Genomic DNA, 20,294 nt, shown 5'->3' on the forward strand with positions numbered 1-20,294 from the left:
TTGGATTGTATAAAAATTAAAACGAGCCATAACAAGAAAAAATGGCCTTTAGATATTTGTATATAAAAAACAGTATGTTTGAAGGTTTCAAGTGAGTGTTCTAGAGGCTAAGCATTTAAGAGATGAAGAGTGAACACAGATAAATAAAACACAACCAAAATTATACACAGTATGAGTTTCTTGTCTTTGGGGCTCTGTTTGAAGACATTTTAACACAGCTCCAGCCTGGGGCCAGACCGAGCAAGTTTAAACCAATCCCTTTGCTCGTCCTTTATATCGACAGGTCAAAGAACCAATCGCAAGAGAGCGTTGATTTAAAAGTGGGCGTGTTCGCAAGACAAACATATATAAATGAAAAGGGGTTGGGCTTGTCAGCACAGTAGATTCCGTTGTTTTGATGAGAATAGATGCCTTATTGAGGTGACCGATGATTTGAGAAAAACTTGACCTGTTTTGATATATCATTAGGCTAGGTGACTCGTTAGTTGCTACTTTTCTGATCGAGTCGCTTAGAAAAAGGCGACTTGATCTAGCTAATACAAATTGTTTTGTAAAATCAGGTCGAAAGGGATGCCGCTGCAGACAGACTCCGACGGACGCAAACAGTCTCTGGATTTAATCTCATCGCATTTAATCGGGAAGAGCAGCTTTTCTATAAATTTAAAAGGCCTCAGAATAACTCCCTCTCGACCGAGTGCTTTTGTAAGATGTTTAAGCTCAAGTGCGAATTAGTAGCTCAGCTGTGAAGTGAAGACAGGAGCGTTAATAACCAGCAAGCTAACCGCTAACTTAGCTAACGTTAGCTAGTCAAAGATAAAGCGCGGATCGTTAAGCTTTTACGTCGCCGAGTGACTGCTTGGGATAAGAAAACGAGTGTCTACAGTCTGCGGATTGACTTCTGAACCTGTTATTTTCTGTCTCTGCTGAAAATACTGCTCGGTAAGTAAATAGTGGTATAACATCGACGAACAGAAACAGGAAGCCGATTTGTCAACTTGTGTTGAACAGGGTGGGGGAGGGGCGGTGGTTTACAGAGAGGAAATGTGTTTTTATCATTATTTTATAATGGGCCCTCATGGGGCGCTGTAACCCCACCTTACTAATTATTTGTATATAGACAACAGTTGATATAATTTCTTTACTGACTTTATAAACAGTGGTGGTGGAGCTGTTCAGATCCTCTACCCACTTAAAAATACTAATACCACAATGTAGAAATGTAGAATTATTGAAAATAAATTGAAATAACTAAAAGAATTAACTCCTCACGTTTGAGAAGCTTGAACTATGAATTGCTTAGTATTTTTGCTTTAAAAATGAACTGAAATGATTGTCAGAGTAGTTAATTTTTTTTTTACTCAACTGATCATTTCAGCTGTACTTTTTGGCTGTTTACAGCAAAACATCATATTTCCTTATGTTTTCTATGCAGCTACTTAATATGTGAAGTGACTAGTAAAATAATTGTTGACTAAAAAGCACAACATTGCCCTCGGGGTATTCGTTTCACACTATACACTTATACTCCCACTTCACAACATTAGTACGTCAGATTTATATTTGGACAAATTACTTGAGTAAATGTACTGTGTAATGTAATGTACTAATGTTTGTTTAACACATATTTAAATTCTTAATTCTTAAATTCTCCTTGGCACCGTTTCAAGTTGTTTATAAAAAATAAAATAAGGGACTAAGAGTTTGCTTATTCTCCTAATGGAACTGTTGTCGAACACCATCTTTATGTTTTGTTTTTTGTTTTTCAGACAGCAATGAAATTGTTGGAAAACTCCAGCTTTGAAGCTCTCAGCTCCCGACTGTGTGTTGAAACAGGAGAGTCTCGCATCCTTGGCAGGTAAGGGGTCATTTAGTTTTAGCTTGTTTTACAACATGAACCACTGTACACTCCATTGTAATAATTATTCAGTTTTACAGGGGTAAAAAGTAGTTGTTATACCAGGAAATTGGAGAGATGATTGTCAGGAAAGATCACTTCTCAGGCAAAAATGCCAAATACTTGAATGTTCCAGTTTCTCAAATGTACGGGGTGCATATCCTTGTATTGAAATACTGTAGATTAATATTTGAGGGCATCAACTAGGTCTGTTGTGAAACGTTTAGATCGATTAAATAAACAACAGATTCATGAATAATGGAAATAGTCATTAGATGCAGCTCTAAAGGAAGGAGGGGAGTCTTTTTGGATCTATTGTTTTCCAAAGGTCTGCTGTACTCAGACACTGTACAAACTCCACCTTTTAGTTCATATACACAACACAGCCCCCATTTGCCCTGGAATGAAACATGTTCACCTCTTGAGGGGCGTTTGTGTGAGCAGCTTTACTGTTTCTATTTCAGCAGTGCAGACTTAGTTGCTCAACAGGAACATCAACACTACAGTGAAATCTCAGACTCACTTATGTTTACATCAAAATAAGACCCACCGGAGTGGTGTGAACAGCTTCCAACTTTTCCAAAAACTTTTCCTTATACAGGAAAGGTTTTCTCTGGTATGATGTCATGAGACAAAGTCGGAGAGTATGAGAGGTGTGGCTGGTTCAGAGATCTCAGAATCGGCTCATAAACAGGGGTAGTAGAGCAAACAAGTACCTGCACGTTATGCAATATCATGATAACAGACTGCTGAACTGAAAGCCTACTTTCGGGACCTATGCTGACAGTTGATAATTGACCCAGCAAACTCTAAAACATTACACTTTTTTTGTAGGTTATGTAAGGCCTTGAGCGGGGCCTGCCGTTACAGTGACAGTGTGGTTACATAAAGGGCAGTGGGTTGTGGAGTTATGCAGCCCAGTCTGAGAGCAGTGTTTGGAGCGTGGGTGGTGAAACTGAGCTTCTGTGCTGTTGTGACCTAGAGTGACACACATCTTGGTGTCCTCTCGCACTGCTCTGTGGCTATTTTGGAGGTTGTTGTGAAGTGTGTTGTTGGAGCATATGTACATACACACACAAACACATATATTAATACAATATAATAGTTGAGTGCTGCTGGAGCTGCCAAGTCTGCTGGTGTTTAGGCTGCTTAGTGGATTAGCGTGGCAGCCCATCACAGCAGCAGGACCTGCAAGCTGCAGGCTTTAACTAAAATTGTACCTTCCAGATGGTTCATGTTATTTTCCACAGCTGAAATTCTGATTTAACCACACAGAAATTCAATTAAACAACATAAAATAGTGATCAGCTTTATTTGTATTGTGAGACATTGAATACATAAAACTAAGTAAAAGATTGCAGCTAGTGCTCGGTGCAAAGGTTGTTTGTTTAGTGCAAAAACAGCAGTACGGTAAGTTAATGGTTAAATGGTTAATACAATAAACACAAATATGTAAGACGGTTGCAGTTGGAGTTGTGTACAGAAGGTAACAGTTGTGTAGGAGCTATTTTTAATCACATTTTAGTGTTCATAATCTTAACTCTGCTACGGTGTCAGATCTCTCACAAGTGTTTTGTCGGCAGGTCAGCTGTGTTGTGGATGGAAAACCAGGGCAGTTATTTCCACCATGGTATTCTCTGCCACCCCATGTCCCTATAATTAGGCTGGCAAGGCCAGAGAGGGTCTTAGTAGTCTATCTAAAGCTGCACAACCTTTGCTCTTACATAACCCCTGGGTGAGTAGGTGGGGGCAAAATAAACAACTGGACCCCAGTGTGCTTCACTTGCATATCTGTATACAAAGCTGTCTGACCCAGAAACATGAAGGAACACGCAGCAGATTTTAACACCGACTTGTTCTTGACACATGTTTGTGCAGATATGGTTCCCAGTGGAAAGACACGGCCTGCCTTGTCAAACAGAGATATGGGTTATAGTCTTGTTTATTGTAATAAGTCTTTTTATACCAGATCTGATGTTCATATTTTCCCAAAGCCAGCTGCATCAATATAGTAAATTGAATATTTTTGACATTTGGACTGTTGATTATACAAAACTAGACATTGTACATGTTGTGCACAGAGCTTTTTTTTTTGTTTTCTTATGCTTTGTTTGTTAGATCATTTTTCCCCTAGGGGATATTCAATAGGTGTAACCTAATGTATTTTTAGTGCCTTGTAGTATTTATTTATTTTATATTATTTATTTTTATTTGAGAGGATTGAAATGGTTTCTACATTCAGAAATGAATCGGGCTTCACATGGTTGATTAAACAACCATTAAAATACCCTCAGGTACCCCTAATGTGTTGTGTAATAGTGTGTTTAAGCCTAGTGGATTATTGAAGTAGTCTTAAGGGATTCAGCCAACAGCTGGACTCTTCCATTATGTTTATAAAAAACACACACACACACATTCATATCACACATGAATATGTATCACTTTCAAAATGCAACTTCGTTTCTGCCCCACAGGATCGAGAGTTACTCCTGCAAGATGGCAGGAGACGATAAACACATGTTCAAGCAGTTCTGCCAGGAGGGGGAGCCACACGTCCTGGAGGCTCTTTCTCCCCCTCAGTCCACCAGCGCCACCAGCCCTTCACAGTGAGTACTGCAGTCATAGACACCTTAGTATATAGTGGATGTATGACACTGTTTTTGGTATTTTTGTTCAATTCCTCATGTGTCCTTCTGTGCAGACTGGGGAAGAGCAGTGAGGATGGGGAAAACCCTCTGAGTGACAAGTGTTGCAGGAAGACTCTTTTCTACCTCATCACCACACTCAACGAGTCTTTCAGGCCGGACTATGACTTCAGCGCAGCACGGGCCCACGAGTTCAGCCGAGAACCGAGTCTCAACTGGGTCAGTTTTTTGTTCTACAGCTGATTCTGACTTCCCTGTGGAGCAGGGCGTATATTCTCCATGTCAGATGAGTGTAGAGACGAGGAAAGACGTGGTTAGATGATGATTTGATTTGGATTTCTCTGCAGGTGGCTAATGCAGTAAACACCAGCTTGTTCTCAGCTGTGGGAGAGGAGTTCAACTCTCTTGGCCCGGAGCTGTGGAACGCCGTCGACCAGGAGATTAACCTGCAGGGCTGTGACATTTACAGGTAGGAGTGTGTCTGCACAAACACGCATTTGTATATTACATGGCAGATAATTTATGTTGCTGAAAACCCTTTGGGATACAGTATAGCCTTTTTAAGGTCATGTCCATATATTTGTTCGTAGCTACAACCCTGATCTGGACTCGGATCCTTTTGGTGAAGAGGGGAGCCTCTGGTCCTTCAACTACTTCTTCTACAACAAGAAGCTCAAGAGGATTGTATTCTTCACATTTCGCTCTGTCAGGTCAGCAGCCGCAACAGTCAATCAGTTTAGTTGTTGCCTTCATGCTGTTAACATCACTGATTCTGCATCTGAGATATTTAACTGCACACTTCATTAAACAGAGCAACACTAATCTAGGTTATTTGTATTTCTGTATTTTACATTACCGGAATAGGTTTGATCTATTTTATCATAAAATATAATGTACTTTTTATTACATTTTATTTTATGATAAAAAATTATATTTTATGGTTATTGGATACAAGTTCCGTTTCCAAAAGAGGTCAGAGAGGAGTAAACTAACAAATGTAATTCTTGTTAAGAGTTGTTCACGTCTGATCAGCTGATCTTTCATACCTGCAGCGTCCTGAGTGGCTATGGCCGTGATTGTCTCGACAATGAGCTGGACATGGAGCTGGATGATGAGGAGGAAATGGATGGCTTTACTGAGGACAGGTAAGACCCTACATTACAGTGGTTTAAGTGGGAGTAATTTCCTATTAGTGGATGTAGGTGATTTCATGTGGCAACGTCTCATTTATATTCTCCTTTTCCTCTCTCAGGTGCCCCAGAGCTCTGTGCGTGTGAATTTTCCCAGACGACGCGCCTTGGCCAAAGAATATCTCGGCTTTTCCTCCTTCGCCTCATCCTACCTTTTTTGTTTTTGGGCTGTTGCTGCCTTTCATCCAAAGCCATGTTCACACTTTAGACAAATGCATGTTTGAAGCCTTCTGTTCTGCTGGCAGTGAACTGTGTACCGTGAGATGGTGGACATTTTGTAAAGACCCCACGGTAACTTTAAGCTCCTTCATTCTCCAGGATGGCTTTTGACCCAAAGCTCCAGGCCCAAGCAGAACACATTGACACATACCGGGCTTCTATACACTTGTCACATTTCCAAAGAGACCACTTCATGGACTTTTCGAGAAGGAGGTCGTCTTGTTATGGATGTGTGGCCTAGAGGACTGCAAGCGAGTTGGGTTTCTTGCAAATGATGTCAAAGCGGAGTCCAGATAACACCAGCACCAATGAAGACAGGTAAAAGTTTATAATATTCCAACCTGGGACGGGGCTGGGTCCATTTTAAAAGTCCTATTAAGGCTGACTGATCAGCTGAAAACTCAGCTGTTGTTCATTGTTTGCTACTTTGTGTGTTGCTTTTTATGTGTGACAGTGATGTTACTGTGAGAACTTTTTTTAGCACTGAGTTTTAAATCTAAAAACGCTGCATTTATAACTGTATTATTGAACCATATTACTGCGAACACGTGTCTGTACTTGTTAGACAGGAGGAAGCTGTTGGCACCTGGGTTGCAGCTTAGAAAACATATCAGCTTTTATCAGACGTTCACTATTAGTCAGTTTCATTTCGTATGTCGCCTAGATCCAATATTTTTTCATTGTCTCCTTAACCTATTCCTGTTTAACCTTCATTTCTAAATGTCTTGTCTTGCCAGTGTTTTCTTTGCTCATTACCTCAGTGCAAAGGCGTCATTGATAAGTGAATGTATAGTACAGTTTGGAGGGAAAAAAACACAGAAAATCTTAACAGAAAAATGACTGATATGTTCGGCATTGTTTTTTAGAAACTAAGCTCCTCTTTACGTTCCTTTTAAAAGTGGGTAGGAGTTCTGTGTCTTTTCTTGACTGCTTTGTGCTTTGATTGGCCGATATATTACAGATGTGAATAAACTGGTGTTTGAATCAGACTAGCCTGGTTCTTGTCTTTTTGAAACACAAAAAACAATCACTGAAATTGCCTTGTTTTGGGGGAAAAAAAGATTCAGGCTCAAAGTTCAAAACAAACTTTTATTGAAAACAAAACAGTACATGACCCAGACTATACACCACTACACTGACAGTATAAGATCAGTTCCCTTGCTGTGTGAGACCAAGGTAAATATTTTGTAAACCTTAATGCTGCAAAGAGTCTGGGAGCTGCACAGTTCACCTTTTCCTGTTAGTGTAAAAATACCTTGTCCCACAACCATGGATAATATATTCTAGAGACCCAGAGGCATTCCAGGACCAAGATCTTTACTAGTTCTTAACCATTTTTGGTTCAGACTTAATGAAACTCATGCACCTCCTCCCTTTTGGCCACTATGGAACAAAGTGACACGTGCATAGATCTGTTAGCAAGTTCAAGGAATTCTTATACCGCTTCGAAGAGGGAAACGTGGGTAAAAATCATGAGGGGTTTGTCAGATTCATACACATATGGTCCTCCAGACACTCGCAACAGCTCAGTTAAGGCTGAGGATCAAGTATTGTAACTATATGATGGTCAAAATATTGATTAAGATCTTAATGCTACTAAACCACTGAACATTCAAATCCAAGTGGTTAAAGAGTAACAACATCCTGTAAATGTGTGGCACCTTTTCGATGGCGGCAGCTTGTTCTGATCCCTTTGATTAAAAAGTATAAAACGTTTTAAGAGGAATATGTGCCAAAATGGCAGCAGAAAATTAATGACATGTTTATATTAGGATGCAGTGGATCAGTCACACACTTGTGGAGCACCAATGATCATCTGTTAGCAAGAGCAGTCTATAAAAGCAAACATAAAAGAATAAAATTAAATAAAAATCATAATGCATCACTGACATCACTGTGTTTAAATTTAAAATACTGTTATTAAAACCGAGCTTTGTACTTGCACTTGAAATCATGTTTCAGCCATTTCATGTTTTGCTAAATTAAATAAATAGCTGAAGTATTCGCCATTTGTTCCGAGGGTTTGATTAAGGAAAATCTTTGCATGCCGACTTTGAATCTAGACAATTTGGCTTAATAACATACAAGTACAGGCTCAAAGTTAATAAAAAGGGAGATTTCGTACTTCACCACAATTCAATACGGCACCAAAAGTTTTAGTGTGAGAAGACCACCAACAGTGTAGCTTATGAAACTGAAATTACATGTAACAGATATTGAGAACAAAAAAAACATCATGCGAACATTATTGTGTGAAACTCCTGATGAGCTCTGTGCAAAACTTGGTGCCACCATCACCATCAAAACTGGTTTTACAATACTGCTTGTAATCCCTTTGTTTGTCCCGTTATATTTGACCTGAACATGAACAAACTTATACAGAGGCAAAATAATAATGATAATAATAGAGCTGCATCATATTTTTCCAAGCTGGGCATCAATGTGACATTTATGGCATACTCTGAAATGATATGGTGTAATGTAACATGATATGTATGTTGTGTAAATGTTCAGTGTCCAGTGCAGCCCTACCTTGCACCTGGACATCCTCTGAACTGAAATAATCCTCTTCTCCTTCTTGTTCCATAACCAGGTCAGTTCAAAAGTTCTGGTCGTGCATTTTATTGACTGGGAGAAGTTATCAGCTCCACTGTAACAAGTAGACGTGTCAGTGCTCCCGTACTGTGCCGTCTGCAGAGGTCAAAGTCCAACTTTGACATAAAAAATAAAATAAAAAGTAACAATAAGCCAGCTGTTTTGCCACCCTGTGGGTGGTGCAGGTAGTCAGGCCGATGGCTGAGGGAGGGGCTATCTGAGTCCAGCTCTGGAAGTCATCCACTCAAGACCTTGGCATAAACTGGAAAAACAAAGATGAAGAGGTCAGTGGCTGAAAATGCGCTTACCTCAAACATATTTTTAAATAGGTTTCAGTGACTTCCTTTGTTGTCTTATTGTAGTGAATACAAATCAGTTTGTACACCAACTGCAGGTCAACAGTAGAAATGGGCGGACAAAGGTTAATGAAGCTATGAGGCTTTCGTTTTGTTTCATCTGAAAAAAAGATTTTAAGCTTCGGGGCTTTAAACTTAGCAGACACAGTGACATCTGGTGGTTTGAAATACTCACAGCAGCTGATTTCATAATTTCACTTGTGTGATCCAAATGAGAGTAATGAAAGTCCAAGAGGCCAAGATGTATTACATATTAAAACGGTAATACTGTTGTTTAGAAGGGCTGCAGTAAATGCACAAGTCAAATTTACCACTTTTAAAGACCAGATATGAAGTATAATTGGTGAAACCAAAACATCTATAGTTTCTATTGATATGAATAATTAAAATCAATCTGACCTGGACCCAGATTTTAAAACCGGCAGACAACCCATACAGAAATATTACTTTTGAATACTTTATTTGGTATCAAGTAGAAATGTTCCCATACTTATAATAATGTCTTTTAAATGTGCAGGGTCATATTTCTCCTCTCTTCTTATTCTACTTATGTACATATAACCTGAGAAAAACGTTGATATTCTTCATTTCACAGGGGTGGCTAAATTTACTATGTACTAGAAAACTTTTCAAGTTTGCATAAAATAGAACCACTTGTTAAACTGATGGCACATATGGTCCGTCCTGTGAGAAAATCATACATCGTACATTTTTTAATGAATAACTTTGTTTTCTTTTACTATTACTCTCACTGATATGTTGCCTAGGAGATATTAATCATAATGTGCCTACTTAAGAAGATCAATTAAAAACAACTGTATAGTGATTGTGACTCTGGCAACTGGACAGGGTTGGGACCATGGTGGGTTCGTGGAAGTTCATCTATCCATCCTTTAGTGAATTAAAATTCTGCTAACCATGTGCATACATTGCTGTCTGCCACTGTTTGTAAAACTATCAACAGATGTGTCTTACCCCTCGCCCGTAAGTGCACAGCAGGACTGTATGTGCCAGGGGTGGTCTTTGATGGAGCTCAGGGTGAGGTATTTGGAGATCTCTGCTGCGGACATACAGTCCTTCATATCCTGCTTGTTGGCAAATATCAACACAGCTGCTTTCCGCAGGTCCTGAGGGAGATGGAGGGAGAGGACAGAGAACAATGAGACCACAACCCTGCTCTCTGCGACGTCTTGACCACAAGCTCTAAACAATGTAGCCCAGTGGAAAGGGCTAACTGTGTTGGAAAATCAATGTCCATTACAAAAACAGACTCAGTTCTGTGTAGTCTGTTTCCTTATGGCCATACTGAGATTTGTTAAGATGAGTTTTACCTCATGAGCCAACATCCTGTAGAGCTCCTCTTTAGAGATGGCCAGCCTCTCTCTGTCTGTGCTGTCGACAACCAGGATGATGAACTGCAGAGTGGGATGCAAAAATCACACTGAGCAACCTCTTTTCAAAAGTCATTTACAGCACTGAAATGCAACACAGCGGGTGGGCATTTCCAGGCTGAGAGCCTCACAATGGGTACTGGTGACTGCTATGCTAATAGCCCTTTTTGAATGAGAGAGTGACCCTGTGTGACAAAAGACCAAAGGCACATTAATTTTGTGATGTGAGAGACACCATTTACACCACGGCAACGACTCAGGAAAAAGACACTTTTTGTGTTTCAAGCAAATGAATCAAAACGTGTCAAAATCCATCAAGAATGTGATCCAAAACACAACCAGGGTTGCTTGGCTGTGAAAAGAAAGGGTGAACACAGGTTACTATAGTGACTGCAGGGCTCCTAGTAACGCCTATAAGAATTCTATTGTAATAGATGTTTATGGTTTCTAGACCACTCAGTAATGAATTCAACATTTCTTTAATGCAAAGATGCTAGAACATCATAACACTGGGTTGGCACAAAACATCTGTCTTCCACATTACAACACTGTTGAAACAACAATGTAGAAGAAGATTGAATGAGAGTTAAGGTCAAGATGAAAACTGATTGAAATTTCTGCTGTGAAATGATTTATTTTGCTTTATTTTACTTATTGATGTTTTTTTCGTTCTCTGATGTTGTTATGCGCTTGTGGTATTAATTACTCTATTACTTTTTATGTGTCTGTATGTGCATATCTGTGGCTTTGTGTAAGAATAATAAAAAAAAAAAAAAAAAAGACTTTTCATTATTGATTCATCTCCTGGTTATTTTCAAGGATATTTAATTTATCATTTGCTCAATAAAGTATAAAAAAAAAAAGTGTAAATGTCAAATGTCATAGTATAGTAAGGCATAAAAACGTCATAATATAGTACGGCATTAAAACGCCATAGTATAGAAAGGCATAAAAATGTCATAAAAACGTCATAGTACAGTATGGCATAAAAAAAACGTAATAGTATAGTAGGTTGACAAAAAATTTCATAAAAACGTCATAGTATAGTATGGCATAAAAATGTAATAGTATAGTAAGGCATAAAAATGTCATAAAAAACATCATAGTATAGTAAGGCATAAAAAACGTCATAGTATAGTAAGGCATGAAAAAAACGTAATAAAAACGTCATAGTATAGTAAGGCATAAAAAACGTCATAAAAACGTCATAGTATAGTAAGGCATAAAAACGTCATAGTATAGTAAGGCATAAAAAACGTCATAGTATAGTAAGGAATAAAGATGCCATAGTATGGAAAGGCATAAAAATGTCATAAAAACATCATAGTATAGTATGGCATGAAAATGTCATAAAAACGTCATAGTATAGTATGGCAAAAAAAATTTCATAAAAAACGTCATAGTATAGTAAGGCATAAAAAACGCCATAGTATAGAAAGGCATAAAAATGTCATAAAAACGTCATAGTATAGTATGGCATAAAAATTTCATAAAAAACGTCATAGTATAGTAAGGCATAAAAATGTCATAAAAACGTCATAGTATAGTATGGCAAAAAAAATTTCATAAAAAACGTCATAGTATAGTAAGGCATAAAAAACTTCATAAAAAACGTCATAGTATAGTAAGGCATAAAAAATATCATAGTATAGTAAGGCATAAAAAAACGTAATAAAAACGTCATAGTATAGTATGGCAAAAAAATTTCATAAAAAACGTCATAGTATAGTAAGGCATAAAAATGTCATAAAAACGTCATAGTATAGTATGGCAAAAAAAATTTCATAAAAAACGTCATAGTATAGTAAGGCATAAAAAACTTCATAAAAAACGTCATAGTATAGTAAGGCATAAAAAATATCATAGTATAGTAAGGCATAAAAAAAACGTAATAAAAATGTCATAGTATAGTATGGCAAAAAAATTTCATAAAAAACGTCATAGTATAGTAAGGCATAAAAATGTCATAAAAACGTCATAGTATAGTATGGCAAAAAAAATTTCATAAAAAACGTCATAGTATAGTATGGCATAAAAAATTTCATAAAAAACGTCATAGTATAGTAAGGCATAAAAAAGTCATAAAAACGTCATAGTATAGTATGGCAAAAAAAATTTCATAAAAAACGTCATAGTATAGTAAGGCATAAAAATGTCATAAAAACGTCATAGTATAGTATGGCAAAAAAAATTTCATAAAAAACGTCATAGTATAGTAAGGCATAAAAAACTCCATAAAAAACGTCATAGTATAGTAAGGCATAAAAAATATCATAGTATAGTAAGGCATAAAAAAAACGTAATAAAAACGTCATAGTATAGTATGGCAAAAAAATTTCATAAAAAACGTCATAGTATAGTAAGGCATAAAAATGTCATAAAAACGTCATAGTATAGTATGGCAAAAAAAATTTCATAAAAAACGTCATAGTATAGTAAGGCATAAAAAACTTCATAAAAAACGTCATAGTATAGTAAGGCATAAAAAATATCATAGTATAGTAAGGCATAAAAAAAACGTAATAAAAATGTCATAGTATAGTATGGCAAAAAAATTTCATAAAAAACGTCATAGTATAGTAAGGCATAAAAATGTCATAAAAACGTCATAGTATAGTATGGCAAAAAAAATTTCATAAAAAACGTCATAGTATAGTAAGGCATAAAAAACTTCATAAAAAACGTCATAGTATAGTAAGGCATAAAAAATATCATAGTATAGTAAGGCATAAAAAAAACGTAATAAAAACGTCATAGTATAGTATGGCAAAAAAATTTCATAAAAAACGTCATAGTATAGTAAGGCATAAAAATGTCATAAAAACGTCATAGTATAGTATGGCAAAAAAAATTTCATAAAAAACGTCATAGTATAGTAAGGCATAAAAAACTTCATAAAAAACGTCATAGTATAGTAAGGCATAAAAAATATCATAGTATAGTAAGGCATAAAAAAAACGTAATAAAAATGTCATAGTATAGTATGGCAAAAAAATTTCATAAAAAACGTCATAGTATAGTAAGGCATAAAAATGTCATAAAAACGTCATAGTATAGTATGGCAAAAAAAATTTCATAAAAAACGTCATAGTATAGTAAGGCATAAAAAACTTCATAAAAAACGTCATAGTATAGTAAGGCATAAAAAATATCATAGTATAGTAAGGCATAAAAAAAACGTAATAAAAATGTCATAGTATAGTATGGCAAAAAAATTTCATAAAAAACGTCATAGTATAGTAAGGCATAAAAATGTCATAAAAACGTCATAGTATAGTATGGCAAAAAAAATTTCATAAAAAACGTCATAGTATAGTAAGGCATAAAAAACTTCATAAAAAACGTCATAGTATAGTAAGGCATAAAAAATATCATAGTATAGTAAGGCATAAAAAAAACGTAATAAAAATGTCATAGTATAGTATGGCAAAAAAATTTCATAAAAAACGTCATAGTATAGTAAGGCATAAAAATGTCATAAAAACGTCATAGTATAGTATGGCAAAAAAAATTTCATAAAAAACGTCATAGTATAGTAAGGCATAAAAAACTTCATAAAAAACGTCATAGTATAGTAAGGCATAAAAAATATCATAGTATAGTAAGGCATAAAAAAAACGTAATAAAAATGTCATAGTATAGTATGGCAAAAAAATTTCATAAAAAACGTCATAGTATAGTAAGGCATAAAAATGTCATAAAAACGTCATAGTATAGTATGGCAAAAAAAATTTCATAAAAAACGTCATAGTATAGTAAGGCATAAAAAACTTCATAAAAAACGTCATAGTATAGTAAGGCATAAAAAATATCATAGTATAGTAAGGCATAAAAAAAACGTAATAAAAATGTCATAGTATAGTATGGCAAAAAAATTTCATAAAAAACGTCATAGTATAGTAAGGCATAAAAATGTCATAAAAACGTCATAGTATAGTATGGCAAAAAAAATTTCATAAAAAACGTCATAGTATAGTAAGGCATAAAAAACTTCATAAAAAACGTCATAGTATAGTAAGGCATAAAAAATATCATAGTATAGTAAGGCATAAAAAAAACGTAATAAAAATGTCATAGTATAGTATGGCAAAAAAATTTCATAAAAAACGTCATAGTATAGTAAGGCATAAAAATGTCATAAAAACGTCATAGTATAGTATGGCAAAAAAAATTTCATAAAAAACGTCATAGTATAGTAAGGCATAAAAAACTTCATAAAAAACGTCATAGTATAGTAAGGCATAAAAAATATCATAGTATAGTAAGGCATAAAAAAAACGTAATAAAAATGTCATAGTATAGTATGGCAAAAAAATTTCATAAAAAACGTCATAGTATAGTAAGGCATAAAAATGTCATAAAAACGTCATAGTATAGTATGGCAAAAAAAATTTCATAAAAAACGTCATAGTATAGTATGGCATAAAAATGTCATAAAAACGTCATAGTATAGTATGGCAAAAAAAATTTCATAAAAAACGTCATAGTATAGTATGGCATAAAAATGTCATAAAAACGTCATAGTATAGTAAGGCATAAAAACGCCATAGTATGGAAAGGCATAAAAATGTCATAAAAACGTCATAGTATAGTAAGGCATAAAAAACGTCATAGTATAGTAAGGCATAAAAACGCCATAGTATGGAAAGGCATAAAAATGTCATAAAAACGTCATAGTATAGTATGGCATAAAAATTTCATAAAAACGTCATAGTATAGCAAGGCATAAAAACGTCATAGTATAGTAAGGCATAAAAACGCCATAGTATGGAAAGGCATAAAAATGTCACAAAAACGTCATAGTATAGTATGGCATGAAAATGTCATAAAAACGTCATAGTATAGTAAGGCACAAAAAACTTCATAAAAAACATCATAGTATAGTAAGGCATAAAAAATATCATAGTAGCCTATAGTAAGGCATAAAAAAAACGTAATAAAAACGTCATAGTATAGTATGGCCAAAAAGTTTTTAAAAAAAACGTCATAGTATAGTAAGGCATAAAAAGTCATAAAAACATCATAGTATAGTATGGCATAAAAATGTCATAAAAATGTGATAGTATAGTAAGGCATAAAAAATATCATAGTAGCCTATAGTAAGGCAGAAAAAAAACGTAATAAAAACGTCATAGTATAGTATGGCCAAAAAGTTTTTAAAAAAAACGTCATAGTATAGTAAGGCATAAAAAGTCATAAAAACATCATAGTATAGTATGGCATAAAAATGTCATAAAAACGTCATAGTATAGTAAGGCATAAAAACGCCATAGTATAGAAAGGCATGAAAATGTCATAAAAATGTCATAGTGTAGTAAGGCATAAAAAAGGTCATAGTATAGTAAGGCAAGAAAAAATTTCAGAAAAAACGTCATAGTATAATCAGGCATAAAAACGTCATAGTATAGTAAGGCATAAAAACGCCATAGTATAGAAAGGCATAAAAATGTCACAAAAACGTCAAAGTATAGTATGGCATAAAAATGTCATAAAAATGTGATAGTATAGTAAGGCATAAAAAAAGTCATAGTATAGAAAGGCATAAAAATGTCACAAAAACGTCATAGTATAGTATTGCATAAAAATGTCATAGTATAGTAAGGCATAAAAAAGGTCATAGTATAGTAAGTCATAAAAACGTCATTGTATAGAAAGGCGTAAAAATATCATAAAGACGTCATAGTATAGTAGGGCATAAAAATGTCATAAAAACGTCATAGTATAGTAAGGCATAAAAAAAATTTCATAAAAACGTCATAGTATAGTAAGGCAACAAAAAATTTCATAAAAAACGTCATAGTATAATAAGACATAAAAACGTCATAGTATAGTAAGGCATAAAAACGTCATAGTATGGAAAGGCATAAAAATGCCATAAAAACGTCATAGTATAGTAAGGCATAAAAACGCCATAGTATAGAAAGGCATAAAAATGTCATAAAAATGTCATAGTATAGTAAGGCATAAAAAATGTCACAGTATAGTAAGGCATAAAAACGCCATAGTATAGTAAGGCATAAAAATGTCATAAAAACGTCATAGTATAGTATGGCATGAAAATGTCATAAAAACGTCATAGTATAGTAAGGCATAAAAACGCCATAGTATAGAAAGGCATAAAAATGTCATAAAAACGTCATAGTATATAAGGCATAAAAACGCCATAGTATAGAAAGGCATAAAAATATCATAAAAACGTCATAGTATAGTAAGGCATAAAAACGTCATGAAAATGTCATAGTATAGTAAGGCATAAAAATGTCATAGTATAGTAAGGCATAAAAACGTCATAAAAAACGTAGAATAGTAAGGCATAAAAACGTCATAGTATAGTAAGGCATAAAAACGTCATAAAAACGTCATAGTATAGTAAGGCATAAAAAACGTAATAAAAACGCCATAGTATAGAAAGGCATAAAAATGTCATAAAAACGTCATAGTATAGTAAGGCGTTAAAAACCTCACAGTATAGTGAAGAATAAAAAACGCCATAGTATAGTAAGGCATAAAAAACGTCATACTACAGTAAGTCATAAAAACGTCATAGTATAGCTACCACTGAAACTAGAATAAAAAAACTTTGGGGCAGATGTTGTATCAGGAAAGTTAAATTCACATGCTTCTGTAAAGAGCTTTCTATAAAATCCGCCACACATCTGCCTCTGCCGTGACTGTCTTATTCTTTCCCTCCTGCTCCCTTCTCCAAAAACATGGCAGAGGCTGACCCCAGCTTTGCTTTTCAGACAGGCGGCTTTGTGAAAGGGTGACCTATGACTTGGGCGGCCCCTTCTGCCGTCTGTGCTCAGAACAAACACACCAGCTGCCACGCTCAGGAAGAGAACGGACAATATTTCAGATCCCCACAACTACTAGGAAAAATAAAGCTTGTATTTCTCACCTCTGTATTGGAATAGTAGGTGTTCCAGGAGGACCTGAGCGACTCCTGTCCTCCAATATCCCACATCAGGAAATGTGTGTTCTTCACCACTATTTCTTCCACATTGCTTCCAATGGTGGGAGACGTATGGACCACCTCGTTCATCAGACTTTGTAAAACAGAATTATAAAGTGAGTTTTTGCAAGTTTAGACACAGCAAACAAGGAGGGAATTTAACAATAAAACTACTTACAATTGGTAGAGTATAGTGGTTTTCCCTGCGTTGTCTAGTCCAACAATTATCACCTTGTGCTCTGCAAAATAGAGAGTAAATTAACTGACTGATTTCAGTGATCTATAGAAAAAAAGTCCTCCAAAGTCCTCAATAGGACATCATTATCAAGAAAACTTATGTAAATGAATCTCTTCACTGTAAGTCACTGTATAAACAATACGTGGCACAGAGTATATCATAAAGTACATCTGTTTTCAGTCTATACAATGCGTTCATGTCATTGAGTGCTGCCCAAAATCATAAAGGTTGAACTTCCTTCCTTCCTTCCTAAAACTTCCTGACCACATTTTTCCAAGCATCACTGAAACTGCAGTAAATCCTAACTATTCATAAAACCAGCAGGCAGGGCTTTGACGACTCTCAAGCAGGCAAACACCACCGACTAACCGCAGAATCACAGGTGACACATACATGTTAAAATATCCCACTTCAGTGTTTTGACTTTTCCGGCCATCTGAGGCCTCTGGCTGTTGGGGAGGAAGGAAGTCTGGTCAGAGGGTTTGCAGTTTCGACTGTCTTTGTGAACCACACTGGCTTTTTGGAGGATGCCGAATGTCTATTGCTTCCTTAAAGAGGAGCTACCCTGTGATGATCCTGACAGCACAACTAAATTGACACGTTGCCATTGGCATCATTATGATGCTAAAAAGTCATAGTTTAGTAAGGCATTAAGAAGTCACAGTGCAGTAAGTGAAAAACATCATAGTATAGCAAGGCATAAAAAGTCACAGTATAGTAAGTCATAAAAACATCATAGTATAGTAAGTCATTAAAAATGTCATAGTATAGTTAGGCATAAAAAGTCATAGTATAGTAAGTCATTAAAAATGTCATAGTATGGTAAGGCATAAAAAGTAATAGTATAGTAATTCATAAAAACATCATAGTATAGTTAGGCATAAAAAGTCATAGTATATTAAGGCATAAAAACATCATAGTATAGTTAGGCATAAAAACGTCATACTATAATGAGGCATAAAAAGTCATGGTATAGTAAGTCATAAAAACATCATAGTATAGTTAGGCATAAAAAGTCATAGTATGGTAAGTCATAAAAACATCATAGCATAGTTAGGCATAAAAAGTCATCGAATAGTAAGGCATAAAATAGTCAATTCAATCATAGACCGAAACACAGACACAGATTTCAACCATTATACCTAACACTAAGCAAAATGTGTACAAACAATCATTCCTACTCAGCCCCACTAATCCTGGCACTTTTGATTCCTGTATTCTTTACTTTTTGACTCCAAGTCAGCTCAGTGGGTGCTTGTATAAAAAATCATTTGGCTTAATGATTGCTATACTGAGCAACAATTGAACCGTTGTTATTTGAAAGTGAAGCAATTTGCCAACAGATAAATTAGACTATTTACATTGAACAAGTTTTCCAGAAAGTCGGGGAAAGTTATGTAATGTGATATGTCCTGTAAAGTAAGTTAAAGCTGATTGACAAGTCGATGAATACGCTCCTGCATGCTTACGGTGACTTAAGATAATCATGTTAGTTGTGAAACTGATAAAGAGATTAACTATTGGAGTGGTTGGTTGTATTGAGAAGCTGCAGTTTAATTGGTTGTTTTGACTTTCAAGTTAAACAAAGAAAAGGCAGTGCAGCCAGAGTCCTGAAGTCACATAATTCTTCTCAATCTGTTATTATGGCTTTTGTGGCTCACTTTAACCTAACGGGTTAAACAGTTCACATTATCCCCGGTTGAGCAGCTAGCGGGAGGTTAGTGAGCCGTGACAATTTCACCGACACCCACCTTGGTTACAGAAGAAGCTCCACAGTTTCGCGAATATGAGGCCCATTGTTTAGGGTGTTCAGTGTCTGTCCGTCCGTCCGTCCGTCCGTTAGCAGAGTGGGCAGCAGCACCGAGTCTCTCCACTCTCAAGTCCACACCGTACGATCCGTGGCTGACTGAGGCTAACTAACATTAGCTGGATGATCTCTTGTCCGCAAAACACCTCACCGACCTTTTCAACACGGGCTCCATGCGCCCCGGCAGCATCGAAATCCTAATTAAAGCGAGGATAAAACGGTGTGCGGTCGCATAGAGGTGTTGAATTACTATCTAAGGTTTAACGTGTCGCCAAATTCTCCTCAAATTGTACAAACACGGGGTATTCAGAGCAGCTCCGCGTTGACTCCGCTCGCACGGCTTCTGCTGCCCGTTAGCTGCTGGCGGTGGTACGGTGAAAAACGCACCCCAGACTATTCACTCCTTTTCCGGTTACGTAATGACGTCGTGGCCTTTTCGTTGGCTTTTTTTTACCCCTGAAATAGTGCAGAGTTGTGCAAACCACCATCTCCGGTGTTATCACATTTATTGGCGAGCTCACTGGATTCATATTAATTCTTGCACCGTTAAAATTTTTAAAAACTCTTTAATGTTGTATTTTCCCTGACTCAGCCAGTCGGGAGCTACTGTTAGTCTTAGGATACATACTGTAGCCTATTGAGCCTGGTACAAAACTTCAGAGAAACTACCTTAAGAATGGTCTTAAATTTTAACTTATGAGTCAAAAAAAGAAAAAAGGGGTTTTATAAAAAAAATTAAAACTTACAAACTGTGCATAAAGAAGCTCAAAGTAACTTTTAGTCATGATTAGGACTACCCATCATGTATTGTATCCAAAGTTACATGTGCTTTAATTCATTGTAGCATGCAACAGAAAAATAGGGAACTGTAAGCGGAAATATTTCCCTTATGTTGACAATAATAAGGTCTATTATAAGATAGCCTATTATTTAACCATATATCCTGTGATATGTGCTATATGGAATATTATTCATATAAATCCTGAATGAGTTCAAGGAGGTTATAA

General features: G+C 35.7%; 2 protein-coding genes across 3 annotated transcripts; one reads left to right on the forward strand and one right to left on the reverse strand.

Annotated features, from left to right (window-relative positions):
- Nucleotides 1–394: 394 nt before the first annotated feature.
- maf1 (MAF1 homolog, negative regulator of RNA polymerase III) lies at nucleotides 395–6,937 on the forward strand. The gene is made up of 8 exons (XM_022767041.1): nucleotides 395–939; nucleotides 1,767–1,855; nucleotides 4,369–4,500; nucleotides 4,596–4,758; nucleotides 4,887–5,008; nucleotides 5,130–5,249; nucleotides 5,592–5,684; nucleotides 5,792–6,937. Exons 2-8 carry the CDS (start codon nucleotides 1,773–1,775, stop codon nucleotides 5,814–5,816), a joined length of 738 nt encoding a protein of 245 aa, XP_022622762.1. The 5' UTR covers nucleotides 395–939; nucleotides 1,767–1,772; the 3' UTR covers nucleotides 5,817–6,937.
- A 72-nt stretch (nucleotides 6,938–7,009) lies between these two features.
- arl5b (ADP ribosylation factor like GTPase 5B) lies at nucleotides 7,010–19,638 on the reverse strand. Of its 2 annotated transcripts, XR_002665789.1 has the most exons (7): nucleotides 19,232–19,638; nucleotides 17,421–17,481; nucleotides 17,189–17,336; nucleotides 10,231–10,314; nucleotides 9,875–10,026; nucleotides 8,481–8,805; nucleotides 7,010–7,781 (listed from the first exon to the last, which is right to left on the reverse strand). XR_002665789.1 is itself a non-coding variant. In XM_022767042.1 (6 exons), the coding sequence occupies exons 1-6, from the start codon at nucleotides 19,275–19,277 to the stop codon at nucleotides 8,757–8,759; spliced, it is 540 nt and encodes a 179-aa protein (XP_022622763.1). In that variant the 5' UTR covers nucleotides 19,278–19,638; the 3' UTR covers nucleotides 7,010–8,756. The 2 variants fall into 2 exon arrangements, 1 of the variants encoding a protein (XP_022622763.1); XM_022767042.1 differs by having other exon boundaries at nucleotides 7,010–8,805.
- Between the last annotated feature and the right edge of the window lie 656 nt (nucleotides 19,639–20,294).

This window comes from Seriola dumerili, unplaced genomic scaffold, assembly GCF_002260705.1.
Source record: "Seriola dumerili isolate Sdu_G_001 unplaced genomic scaffold, Sdu_1.0 BDQW01001124.1, whole genome shotgun sequence".
Lineage (NCBI taxonomy): Eukaryota > Metazoa > Chordata > Actinopteri > Carangiformes > Carangidae > Seriola > Seriola dumerili.